At 40.6% G+C, this 14,273-nt stretch overlaps 1 protein-coding gene across 5 annotated transcripts in view; it reads left to right on the top strand.

Moving 5' to 3' along the window:
* The window catches only part of jade2 (jade family PHD finger 2), a 162,503-nt gene extending 148,549 nt beyond the window's left edge, over positions 1 to 13,954 (top strand). For 4 of the 5 annotated variants that reach the window (XM_048543385.2, XM_048543384.2, XM_048543382.2 and 1 more), the window contains 2 exons: positions 3,561 to 3,689; positions 12,726 to 13,954. In XM_048543385.2, the coding sequence (XP_048399342.1) occupies positions 3,561 to 3,689; positions 12,726 to 13,663 (1,067 nt within the window). In that variant the 3' untranslated portion in view covers positions 13,664 to 13,954. The remainder of the gene's footprint in view (positions 1 to 3,560; positions 3,690 to 12,725) is intronic. The other variant, XM_048543388.2, reaches the window with a different exon arrangement.
* The last annotated feature ends 319 nt before the right edge of the window (positions 13,955 to 14,273 follow it).

Raw genomic sequence — 14,273 nt, forward strand, 5'->3', positions numbered from 1 at the left:
TGATAGACTAAATGTGCTTGCTAGCATCAAGCTGCAGCACAAAGGGCAGTCAGTGAAGAGATTTGGTAAGTGCTTGATGTTCCTTTTAGAATATCTTTTGTTGAGATCAATTGTACAGTTAACCATGAAATTCCTTTCACGTGTCGTTATAAAGAGATCCAGTCCTGGGAGATATTAAGATATTGCTGTAGGAATTGTGCACACTATTCAGAATTGCTTAAACATTGTTTAGTATTTAAAATAAAGAGAAGCTCTTCAGATTCCTGTAATTCATTTCTAAGGAACTAAAATAGGATTGAGAAAAAAATTGCTATAGTGCTTTTATAAATGTTACTCTGATATATGACATGCATTTTCCTCTTCCTTTGTCATCCTGTGTTTTAATTTTCTTTATTCATTCATGGGATGAGGGCATTGTTGACCAGGCAGCATTTCTTGCCCATCCCTAATTGCCCAGAGGGCAGTTTAGAGCCAACCTGTCGGTCTAGAGTCACATGTAGGCCAGACCAGGTAAGGATGGCAGTTTCCTTCCCTAAAGGACATTAGTGAACCCGTCAATTGTTAATGGTCATTATTAGATTCTTAATTGCAGGTAGTTTTATTTGATTCAAATTCCACCATCTGTTGTGGCGGGATTTGAACCTGGATCTCTGGAGTAACAGTCCAGTGATAATACCAATAGGCCATTGCCTCCCCTGTGGCGAACCTATCTTCAGCCTGGCTAAATTTCAGTGTTCTGGTCAATTTAACTGGTCCAACATACACAGCATGCAAGCTTGTCACTTGGCAGAGGTTTTTAAATGGGAGTAAGGATGAAAATGCTGCATGTTTGGGATCTTGCATGCCCATCAATGGCAGTTGCATTTATCGACATTGTAACAAGGGTTGTACTTACTAATTAATTAATTGGTCCTAAAGGAGTTTACAATTTCTTGAAGATGTGGTGAAGTACTGCAATTATGCAAGTTTTCTTCCTTTGTAGGGCAAATTTGAGGTCTGAACATAAGTGATTGGTGAGCACTGAGTTCAGTCAAGTCCAAATCCATGAGTTCAGGGTTTAGAAAGAATGATTTGTTGCCCACCTTGTCTCTGCCCAATTCTTGCCCCAAATTTAAATCAGGGGTGGAGTTTTCTTAATTCGGACATTCTGTGTTGTCAGACAAGAATGGCAGCTCTGCTGGGCATTGGGACAGTGCATAGTTTCCATTCCTGCTTCATCATTCTTTGAAAAAATTTCTGTGTTGATATCATTTATTATTCATGACATCAGCCTTGGCTCAGCGATGGCACCACAAAGTCTGAGTCAGAAGGTCATGGGTTCACAATCTATTTTAAAGATTTGAGCCCATAATTTAGGATGACGCTTCAGCATAGCCATGAAGGAGTGCTGCATTCAATAACTGTGGTATCTTTTGAATTGAATGTTAAACCAAAGTCCTGTTTACTCATACAAGTGGCTGTGAATGATTCCAAGGCATCATTCGAAGAAGAGCTGTTGATAAAGTTGTGTTGCTGCAGTCGTCAATATTTATCCTTCAACCAACATCATTAAAACGGATTTTATGATCATTAAACTCACAGCTGTTTGTGGAATCTTGGTATATACAAACTGGCTACCGTGTTTCTCAGTAAAGCAGTGCATTGGAGGAAAATATTTTATGTAGCAAGTAGTTTGATTTGGAATACATAACCCAGAGAGGTGGTGGAAACAGATTCTATTGTGTCTTTCAAATAAGAAGTGGATGAACATGTGCTAAACATTTACAGTGCTAATTATTTACAGGGCTAAGTGTTATTGATTGTTTTGTTAATTGACTGTGCGGCATTTTGGAACATTCAGAGGATTTGAAAGGTGCAATATAAAGCACTTTTAAAAACTTTTCAGGAGGGAAAGTAATAACATGGGTTATATCAGGGTGTGGGGTTTTAGCCACCAGAGGCAGGTTTCCTAATTCACGAGCACTGTCACAGCAGATTGTCTTTTAGCGATAATACACCAGTTTTTTTTCCCCTTCCCTTTTTATTTACTGAAGGTGATGAACTATACTGGAGTACAGCATCACAAACCCAGCAATTATATTCATTCTCCAGTTAACAACAAGCATTTTGACCACCTTTAGTTGAGCTGAACCCTATCCTTGCATTTACACTGACACACACAGAGTGGAATCCTGATCGATCATTGCCCATCTTAGCTGATGGCGATGGTAACAAATATACTGCTCCCTATGCTATTCAATGGGATTGGCTAAATCACCACTGATCAATCACCTTTGTGTGTCTTTAGCACAAGCTTACATCAGATGTTACCTTTATGGGGCGAGTCATTGAAGAATTCCAATGAATGAATTAAGAAATAAAAGATTGAAAATCTTAAACAGGCCTCTGTGTCCAGCTTTATATTCATTCCTGTTAACTGGTAGTTTGCCCAGATTAGATATGATCATGCATACATCCTAAACTGTCACTTGTTGTAATATCGGTACTGTAATTTATAATTTACTGAATTACAGCAGTTCAAAACAACTCAAATACGTCACTGAAGAATAGTTTTGAGGAAGAGTCATAACAGACTCAAAACATGACTCAGTTTCTCATTCCATAGATGCTGCCATCCCTGCTGAGGTTCTCCGTCATTTTCTGTTTTTATTTAAAATATGTTAGATCCTGAACAAACTTACATTTGTAGGAAAAATCCGTCAGAAACTGTGCAACAATAGGTTATTGTTGGTTCAATTATGTGCCTCTAATGCAAGTAAAATGCAGGAAATTCAGAGCTTTTCAGGACATGATTATTTAAAAGTCCTTTTTGGTAAAGTAGTAAAGTTGTACCTACATTTGAAAATCATGCAGCCTTAGATGATAAAACTTGCTCACGTTAGGTGTCTTTTTGACTGTTTGATATATCATCCTCCCCTGAGCTTTCATGTCATCGCTCGTGTGTTTCTAAGTAGCTAAGCTGGGCTAACGTTATTATAGAGATAACAAGGTGTAGACCTGGATGAACACAGCAGACCAAGCAGCATCATAGGAGCAGGAAAGCTTGACGTTTCGGGCCTAGATCTTTCTTCAGAAATCCACTGCCACCCAGTAACATTATAATAACTCACTTATAAATATGACGACTACCTTCATAAAATGCATATAAAGTTTACTTAAAGAATTGAAAACAATATATTTATTTCCTCCCATTAACTACACTCCAGAAAACAGTCAGACAGAGAGCCTCATAGTGGATTCCTCCCAACGGAATTGGCCGCTAAGAAATTTGTGAGGCTACTTTGCCTTCTGTGACTTCGTTCAACATTGTGACTAAGATAATTTCAGGCATGATATTTAATGTCCAGCTGCTTTGTAAAGATGCACATTAGTGGTCCATTGAGCTGCTCCACTTTGTTGTCTGGAATCTGTTTGATTCAATCCAGATTTCAGTCATACCTAGATTAGATTCTCATTTGAGATCTTGATCTTGATCCCACAGCTTTCCCTCCGTTACATAAAAATAGCACTTACTTACATTGGCAGGTATTGGGTAATTCTGTTTGGCTTCTCTGCCCTAGGATATTCTGGGAAAAAAACAAAAGGAAAACTGAATGACCCAAAGGAGCGTGGGAAGAACAGATCGAAGGGAAGCCTCGAGAAGAAAGGCAAGTTAAAGAGTGAACCGCGGTCCTTATTGAAGCAACTTGGTAAGTCATCTTGCGGTTTAACACCAAAGAAAATTAGAAACTGCAACATACTGGCTGTGCTATGTGTATCTGGAAATCCGGGTGTGAGCAAAGAGGAGATCGTTCTTTGTTCATGAGATATTGTCAAACTCTTTTGTTATGGTTGGGGGGAGTGGTGTTCCACAAAGCTTTCTTTCCCCAAAACAAAGAGCTATCTCCAGATTTCCTGGTAACCAACTCTATAACTGGGAAGCAGCTAATCTGCTCACTTTCAGTATATGTGCATTATTTTCTCAGCCCCTCAGTAGTAGCACTCCTGCCTGTGAGGTTCAGGTTCAAGTCCCACTACAGAGCCACAGAAGGATGGAAGTAGGATAACGTGTGTAGGTGCCAACAGTTTGGGAAAATGGGAGAGTCAGAGATAGGAAGAGCATCATGTTCTAAAAACACACGCCAAATCCAAAAGCGCTAGTTGAAATGGGTGGAGAAGGGTCATCAGCTGACAATATGAAAACACCATATGTGAGAAAAGCCAAAAGAGAGAAAGCTGGATGGACTAAGATACTCTGAACATTTGAACGTGTTGTAAAACACTGAGGTGACCTTTTTGTGTTACAGTAGCAGAACAGGCTTGTCAGGCTAAATCACCTACTCCTGTTCCCGTACTTCAATTTTAACTGTCATTTTATTGATTTCATGAAATAGATTGCCAAGTTATGTGAAATTCTGGAGTCAGGTTCCCTAGAAGCCAAAGTCATTGTATTTGAGTCCCGTCAGCCCACTCCCAGTGATGAAAATGCTGTGCAGTATCACCAAAGGAGGAAACACTGTTCTGAATTGTAGGAATAGAACCATTGTCAGGGAGCAGGCTGTCAGTGATTGTCTTTCAAAGTCCTGCGGCCATACTGCTTGAGGTGCCCAAGGCTAAACGTGGACCAAACACAAAGTGGAATTTAATGACTCATCTGCACCCAAAGGATTCGATTCCCAGAGGAAACTGGATAATTGGTCTGCTTCAAGCTCAGTTAAGTTTGTCTGGAAGACTTTTTAAAGCCTTTGCTTGTACTTTGATGGAAGTCTTTCCAACTCCTATTTGAGAATTCCATTGAGCCAGATTTGCAGCAAAGAAAGGCCCAATATCCCAGGATATCTCAGAAATCTCCCCCAACTCCACTCATACTTCTTGACATGCAGGAGTCGGTGAAAGATTTATGACTGGAATTTCCTGGAAGGGCTTACTGTAGTCTTACAGTCCATTATTTATTTTTGCCCTAAGTGATTTTTGGAGCTTGTGGATAATTTTAATTCCCAAAAACAGGTGAGTTTGGGTGATGTGAGAAGAGAAAATAGAAAGAAAGTATTCTCAAATCCAATCTGCAAACTTGTGGCTTTTAACAGAGGAAGACAACCCACCCACCCTCATTTTGGTAAGATTGTATCCCTCAGATTTAACATTGCCTAGCTAGGTTTCTCTTGCCGTTGGGAAGCTCAAAAGCCAAAATGAAGGCATGGTCAGTAGAATGGAAAAGATACAAGTCTTTCCAGCACTGTTTACATGAACAAAAGCTATCAGGAGGGATTGCTGTTTCCTTCCCCAGGTAACAGATGGTACATAATGGGACAACCGTCTCCTCAGTCATTGGAACCCCTCTCTGTAATCTATGACGTACCAGGGGGGAGCTAAAATCTCCACTAAATACCCTTTCCACCCCCATCCCAAAATCCCCACTCCGTAGCCACCCCTGAAGATTTCTTTCTCTCTCCCTCCTCTATGCTCCCAGGCTATGCTGCAGACCTACACCTTGCATCTGGTCACAACTAGGTCCTGCCTGGTCACCAACAATTGGATGGTTTCTAAAAGTGTTAGTTAACAACAACCATCCACATTCACTTAAAACCTTTTCATGTAAGTATGCCAAGGCAGCTCATATCTGCATCGCCAATCAAAATCTGACACTGAGCCATGTACAGAGAAACAGAAGCTTGACCTTGGGAGGTAAATTTTAAGGAGCATCTTAAAGGAAGCTGGGAGCAGCTCAGAAGTTGGGAATTCTATGGCATGTAACTCACCTCCTGATTCCCCAAAGCCAAGGCACCAGTCAGGAGTGTGACGGAATACTCCCTAGTTGCTTGCTTGAGTGGCAGCTCCAACAATACTCAAGAAGCTTGACATCATCCAAGACAAAGCATCCACCCATCCCCCACTTCAACACCGACGCAGAGCATTAGCAACATCTACAAGATGCACAGCAGTGACTTACTCGGGCTTCTTCAACATCTTGCAAATGCATGGGTTCCATCACCTTGAAGGACAAGGACAAGAGCAGCAGTTGCATGGGAACAGCCTGCCTTACAAGATCCCCTCCAAAGCACACACTGTCTTGATTTAGAACTAGATCATCACTCCTTTACTGATGCTGAATGAGAATTCTGAAAAACCCCTTCCCTTTTTCCTAGGGTGGAGATAACTTTTACACGGTTACATAGTTTTAAAGTGAAAGGAGATGTCAGAGGTAGGTTCTTTACTCAGAGAGTTGTAGGGGCGTGGAATGCATTGCAGGAGAGGGTAGTGGCGTTGGCCTCATTAGGGGCATTTAAGCGGCAATTAGGCATATGGATGATAGTATAAGGTAGCGGTGGAGGTTAGATAGACCTTAGGCTTCGGGTAAAAGTTCGGCACAACATCCTGGGCTGAAGGGCCTGTACTGTTCTATGTTCTAATGACACTCAGAGTGTACCTAATGTCCATGGACTACTGCAGTTCAAGAAAGCAGCTCATAATCACATTCCAAAAGTTAGTTAAGGATGTCTGCATCCTTAATATGATTTAATAAAGGAACAAAATGCAAAGGGTCGGAGAGATTTCAGAGATGTGAAATTCCAGAGGATAGGAGCTTGGCATTTGAAAGTACAACCACCAATGGTGCATTTTAGAATCAGGGATGATCAAGAAGTTAGAGTTAAATGATCAAAGGTGCTGAGTGAGTTTTGGGAGTGGGGAAGTTGCAGAAATAAGAAGAACGATAATGAGAGATGAGGTTATGGAGTGTTTTGTAAACCAGAGGCATCCCCCCACCCGGAACCAATGCAAGTCTGCAAACACACAGCCTGTAGCTCAATGGGATTTGCTGCAAGTTAGGACCTAGGCACTCAAATTTCGGATGAACGTCAGGTGTACACAGGATGGAAGATGGGAGACCAGGCAGGAGTACATTGGAATAGCCAGGCCTAGTAATGACAAAGACTTGGTTGAAGCTTTCAACATCAGGATGAGCTGATGTATGGGCAGAGTCTGCCAATATTACAGAAGGTAAAAATAGATAGTTTTAAAGAAAGCACAGGTTTTTGACTTAAAACTTTTGTTTCTTTAAAAGCATTTAAACGCATGCTTGGTTTACTCACTGAACATGCAGTGCTTAGAATGAGAAAAGAATCAGGAATAGGTGTCATTCAGCAACATTTAACATGCTTCCATGGTTCCTCCATAGGTTGGAAAATATCATTTAACTCGTATGTGCTAAGATATCCATACAAGTGCAAAAGATAATACATTTGTTTCTAGTTGATTGATCACATGAAACTTTGCAGAAAGGGATTAGGCAAAAGGAAATCATAGGCCAGTTAAAATTGCTCATGACTGAAAAACAGTAATCAACAAGGGAACAGAATTTGTGTTTGTCCAGGGATACTGTATTTAAATTATAATGCATTAGTAAAATGGTAATTCCATTCATCTTTATTTGTCATAAACCTGCCAAGGGACATTGGGCGTGAGGAGAATCCAGATGCATACACATTAGATTTCTAATCCTAGAGAAGAAAATCAGGGCAATAAGACACTTCAGACGCAGAGAAGAAAGGTAAATTATTCAAACAACATACTGTATGTTTTTCCAAAATTGGTGTTAGATAGAAGCAAAACAAACCTCTAATGAAGTCTCGTAGGGAAAAGAATTAATATGATGCAAATACAGGATAAAACTTTCTCTCCTCAGCTTTAACAGAAAAGTATCTTTTCTGTGGCAGTTTGATAGTTTTCTTATCCATTTACCAACTATTCATTCTTGTAATCACTAGCTTTGACCAGGTTGAGGGGAATGAATCAGCTTCCTTTTTAACCCCTGGTAGACCCCAACAAAGATGGTTCATTCTTTTTAGCTTGTAGCTACTTCATACCTCAATTAAAATGCAGTCAATAAATCAGACTTGCCAATTTCAAGGTTTCCTTGAATGAAAGATGAATTTTGTTATTTACTAACTCCAAGAAAATCATAAAAAATGACATCGAGCACACATACAAACACAGTATAACGCTTAAGAAGAGATATGTCTGAGATATTAGGAAGGCAAAGAATATGCAGTTTAATAGGTTCTGAGAGTCCTTGAGTTGGGATTGTTGAAACTGAGACCACAGCTGTTTCGTGAGCAGTAGCAAAGTTTGTACAATCCTTGAATTTTTAATGAATGGCTACTTCTCTGACTTGTTCTGTCAGCAGTGCTGGCTTTTGAGATGTTGAGAATGAAACAGGGAGAGACAGAGCTCTCAGCCTTGCAGTTACCGTTTTATTTACTTGCTCTCTGCTGTGCTGCCAAGCAGCAACTGCAATATGGTTCTATTACATATTCCCATGTCTGACTCAATTGGCATTCCAAGCTGCACATTTGCAAGCACCCTTTTGTGTCAAATATTTCTAATTTACCATACAATACGTTAAAACAGGAGATGGGATTTTATTGATATCTGACTCAGTTGACAAGATTCATTGTCTTTGGGATAAACCATGGAGGTCTAGGGAATGAAATATGATATGTCAGATTGGAAATTAACAGTCCACATTTTATGATGATCATGATAGTCTCTTGAGAATTCCCTACCGCAACCGAGTTTTCAGAAGCAACTGAGTTGAGAATGTCTAAACTTCAATTGGGTGAAGTGCCCAACGGACAGCAGGAATTGGGGTAACATCTATCTCAATAATCTGGGTAGGAAATTAAGAATTGCTAAGGCAAATTACTACTCTTTCTCTCTCTTCAAATAGCATCTAATTGTTCAAGGTTTCTGGTCACTATTAAGGCCGTAACACTACTGTGGGCTAAAGGTAAGGATGTAGCCTTCAGCCTAACAGTGACTGAAGTCACACTTATGAATTATTCAGCACCACACTTACCCATATGGCCATTTGAGCTAACAGGCCCAAATGGGCATTATGAATTCAGTCAGCATCCAACATTTCATTGGGAGCTCACATGTTAAAAGAACTAATCCATTATGAGACACAGGCAGGTTCAGAACGCCAACATGCTACTTTTAGTAGCTTCCTCCCCTCTAGCTCTCATCATTTCTTTCTACACAAGTTCACTCATATCTTGTCCAGTTGACTTTAATTCACTTACGAACATAGCCGTGAGCAGTGAAATTTGGTAAATATTTGGCCATGGGGCAGGATCTGAAAACCACAAGATGACAATCAAGAATGAAAGGCTAATGGATCTGCATTTCCCTCCCAGCTGCCTATCACAGGGACATGAAGACACTGGCTGGATTTTCACTATCCAGGGGTGTAGTTTGGTTCAGGCAATCTCCTACCTCAGCAGACCCAAATCGGTTTAAAAAACCCTATTAAATGGAATCTTCACTTCAGGGAGGTAGAGGTGGGAAAGGATGAGGCCAAATGGTCCCAGAAGCAGCGGGTAGGCAGCCACAGGGGCATGTGAGGCTGGGATAAATTGGTCAGAGGTCCCAGCTCAGTTCACTGGGACTTTGTTGCAGTTTTATTCAAATGATTAGTCACGCTTTCATCTCTTCCTATCCAGTCCAGTTGCCCTCCGTGATACCTCCATAAGCATTCATCCAGTAGGCACACTGGCCAGAACGAAAGAGCCATACCATAACAATGGTAATTGTTGAAATTCTGAAACAAAGAAAAATCATTAGAAATCTGCTTTAACAAACAAAACTGCCAGTTGTGAAGCGTATGAATATGTCATTTGAATAGGGTCATTAAAGCAACAGAAGCTTTCCCCACTTCACAAATCTTAAATCTTGTAAAAATAAACATACAGACTTGGACCAGAGAAAGAATGATATTTTATAACCTAATAAAATTGTCAATCAAGCAAACACCCACTTTTTACTTTGATAAAACATAACCCTTGCTGAGCTATGTATTTCAAAGTCTCGAAGCTCAGGTGGGTATTCAGAACAAACTGGTGGAAAAACATGTGTGGTGCACTGTTTCTGCTTATACTGCCCCCATTTTTCAAGTTATGTAAAAAATCTCTTCTGAATTTCCTGTTTGATTTCTTGCTGAATATGACGTGGTAATGTCCCGTTGTTAGGCCTCGCACATAGAAGCATTCTTTCCTTATTCAGTCAATCAAAACATTTTATAAATTTGAAATTTTCTATTGAATCACCCTTCAGATTTATTTATTTTTGATAATGAAAGCACACCCAGCCTTTCATTTCTTTTCTGACATGTATTCTCAAGCATTACTGTTGTCATACTTCTAAATCTTCTATACACCCTCTACAATATTTCTAAATAATTTTATTAAATGACAACCAGAACTACCCGCTGTGCTGTAAGTATGCTGTAATTGAGGTTTAGCACAAATTCCCTACTTCAAAATTTTACCCGTCTGGAAATAAGCCAGGGTGCTTTGTTCATTTTTTTTTCACTTTGCTAACCTGTAATCCTTTCCTGAAACTGCCTTGAAATGAATTTTTACAATGTTGTTCGACTTGAGTTTGGAATAGTTCTAAAATTTGGAGTTTTGTTGTCTCAAGGGACAAGTGGGTCTGCCTACTGGAGACAAAGAGGTCTCCACAGAATAGCAGCAAAGCTTGTGCTAAGTTGTAACTGCAGGAAGGTGCAGCTCCTTGCGAAGTCAGAGTATAGCTGTCCTCACCGCAAACACATAACTGAAGCACCTATCCAAATAACTGATGGTCGAACGGAGGAAATACCAAGCAATCTGGAACCCCACCCACCCCCAATGTCTAAACCACTTCCCAGGAGGGGAAAGCAGGCCAGCAGGAAGGAAATAAGCTAACGGCAGATACACTTGACAGCAGCTCCAAGTATCAAGGCCAGTATAAGTGAGATTTTCACAGAAAGGTTTATACAGGAGAGGCACAGACACTGCACCTTTAGAGCCAACCAAACAAGTCAGTCGTGGAAATTGTTACAGCAAGTTTACATGCCCACAGACTGCTTTGATGCTCCCAAACATCTGCTATTAGTAGACAGGAATTTCAGATTGCGAGCCAAAACAAATTCCGAATGGTAAAAACGCATTTTAGAGAAAGAACATTGCTTCCAGCACTGACTTCAAACGATGGAAACAGGGACAGTTTGGTAGGAAGTTTTAAATGCAGTGGCTGAAACTTGGGTAGGGTTAAGCCATTAAGTGCATGAAGCAATTAACATTACAAAACAATTGGTATGAACTGCATTGCTGTGGCTGCTAAATCAATATACTGAGACATCACATGATTTTTTTCTTTCCCTTTTATAATGGTTTACGAACATACAAATTAGGAGTAGGCCATTCGGCCCTTCACACCGACGCTGACATTAAGTAATGTCATGGCTGATCTAATTGTAACCTTAAATCCACATTCCTGCCAATGATAACCATTCATTTGTTGCTTAACAAGTATCTGAGTTACCTTTGCCTTAAAAGCATTCAAAGACTCTGCCTGCACTGTGGCTTCAGGAAGAGTGTTCCAGAGGCACTCCACGCTCAGAAAACAAATTGTCTATTCTACACTTTAAATAAGTGACCACTGGTTTTTAAATAAGACCCCTGGCTCTGTGTTCTTTCATAAGAAGCAAAATCCTCTTCATATCATCTGTCAAGACAACTCCTGCACATTTCAATTAAGTCAGCTTTTAATCATACAAACATCCATAGATACAACTCCAATATGTCCAACTTTTCCCCATAAGATAACTTGCCTCATTTCAGATATTAGGCTAATAAACTTTCTCTGAACTGCCTCTCCGTTTACATCCTTCCTTATAAGATGTAAATAGTAGAGATTTGGTCTTTCCAGAGCTCTGTATAACTGCAGGATAACATCCCTAGTTTTGTATTCATTGCTCCCCTGTGATAAATAATAACATTCCATTAGATTTCCTAATTATTTGCCGTACTTCGTACTAACCTTTTGTGATTCATGTGCAGCGACATCCAGATCCCTCCCCAGTCCAGGGCTCTGTAATCTCTCAGCCCTTAGATAATATGCTTTTTTTCCCCCATTCTGCTAAAGTGGACAAATTCACATGTCCCCATCATACGCCATTTTGCCAACAATAGCAAAATGTGCGAGTATCTTATTGAAAAGCAAGTCTTACTCTTTTGTAGCCAGTAATTTGTAGATGCAACTTTAGATATTTAGAATGTTGATAGAGTGATATGGGACTATTGTTTTATAAGCTGCATTGCCAATGTGGTGGCCAAGTGTGGACTAAGTTCTGCTTCGGGCATATTCAACCATTTCCTTGTTTGTAGTGAGTGACCAATAGACCTTGATATAACCTCCTCCATCCAAAAAGCACGTTTTCCCCCCTCCATATTTGCCCATGAGCATATACTGAGGAGATGGCACTGGTGGTCTACTCCCATTGTTTTGATATGCATAGGCCATCTTTGGAGGATTGCTGTCTGCCCTCAAATTGCCTTTTACTCAAAAGTGGCTCTGCCAAAATAACTGTGACGATCTTCCTTCGGATGTCTGAACAAGAGTTTTCCAGGAGCTTTCCACCTGTTCAACCAGTCTGCATGAGGAAGACAAAAACATTGCTGGTTCCCAATCCCCTGCCCAACTCACTCCAACTCTCTACCACACACATATACAATCACCACCAACCCCCCACCACCACCCCGCCCAACAGGCAGGGTGTCTCATATCACACTCCCTTCACCTAAAATGGAGTAAATCTGAATTTAGGTTGGGAGCTAATGAAGAATCTTTATCGTATGCATGTACACAATGTCAGAAGTAAAGTATAACACTGAGATTTGCTGATTATGGTATTTCTTTTCCAGATTTATCATCCTCCATTTCTTTGGACGGGGAGCTTCTGCAGAATTGGTTGGCCCAGACCGTTCAGGTTAAGACAGAAGATCTCCTGAGTCATTGGTCTTTGCACAGCAGAGCAGGAAATGAAGAGACAACAAGTTTCCTTTCAGATAAACTTCTGCATCATGAGCAGTCATTACTTAGCATTGGTTCAGTGAACCGTGCCAGCGATCCTCAGTCAGAACCATCTTACACACTGGAAAAAAAATCCAGGCACAAAGCAGGGGAAGACAGCAAGCCTAAATCCCCACGAGATTGTACAGGCATCATTCATGCCAAGAATCAAAAGAAACTGCTGAACTCTCCATTAGATTGCACATCCTGGTGTGATAACTCCACTGAATTTTCTACCCAGGGCAGTTACACAAATGGGTCGAAGGGACCAGGGCCAAAAGCCAATGGAAGTCACAAAAGGGCCAACGATGTGCGAAAGACCAGCAAAAAGCAGGCCTCACATCATTCCAGTTCGAAGGCAGCTCTCCCCAGTACATCCCCAATAAGGAATATCAGTCACATTGGTGAAATGTTGGACTACCTTGAACCTGCTTCATCTAAACCCAGCTCTTCAGTTAAAGTGCCTAATGCATCCACAAACCCTAAATCTTGGGTAACTTTCAAGATTCCAAAACCAAGAGAAAGCAGGAAGTCGCAAGTGCAGAAGCAGGATCTGGGAAACAAATATCAGCAGCTTAGCCCAGACAGGGAAAAAAATCCCAAAGAGCCATCAAAGATGAAGCAGCTCTTTGACAACGAGACTGATGGCTATTTTTCTGATGCTGAAATGAGTGACTCAGACACTGAATCTATGGCAAATGCGTCACAAAGGCTTCAGGGCTTGAATTCAGAAAGCGTACACCGAAAATGTGGTGGAGAGGTTGTCAGAAGGAGCATTCTAGCTTCCTGAGTATCCAGGGTAACTGGATAAAGAATAGTCAGGTGGCTCATTCCCAATTACAACTCATGCGCTCATCTCTGCTGGTCATCTGACCCTCAAAATGCTTTCTCTGCAAGTTCTGACTTGGTGGTTAAAGATTCAATGTCACTGCCTCTCTTCATTCTCTCCCCTACAGCTGCCAGCCTAACAAGATCATCATGTAGTGAACTTATAAATTGTAGTCAGTAAAAGCCCTTTGAAACAGTAGGTGACTCAACTTGTAATAAACCAGCACGCAGTAAAGTAACGAACTATGGTAAATTGCGTGTGGTTAATACCTTGGTGATCGATGAAATAATAATTTCATGATTCTAGAGTGCCAGTTATTTGATGTCCTATACCTTCAGGCATTGTATCACTGTCTTCTTTATTCTCTTCCTGGACTGTGCTTCTTCTGGCCAATTCCTGCATGACAGTAGGAAGAATCGAAAAAGAAACTATAATTTAAAAACAGATGAAACTATACACTATATATTATAGAGCTAACTAGTCGACAGTAAGTTTAAGGCAGTGATTCAGTCTTTGAAAGAATTCTTAAGCGCTTCAAGCTTTAGTCTTGAGATTTGTGGCATCATCCAGA

Source organism: Stegostoma tigrinum, chromosome 13 (assembly GCF_030684315.1).
Source record: "Stegostoma tigrinum isolate sSteTig4 chromosome 13, sSteTig4.hap1, whole genome shotgun sequence".
In the NCBI taxonomy this organism is placed as follows: Eukaryota; Metazoa; Chordata; class Chondrichthyes; order Orectolobiformes; family Stegostomatidae; genus Stegostoma; species Stegostoma tigrinum.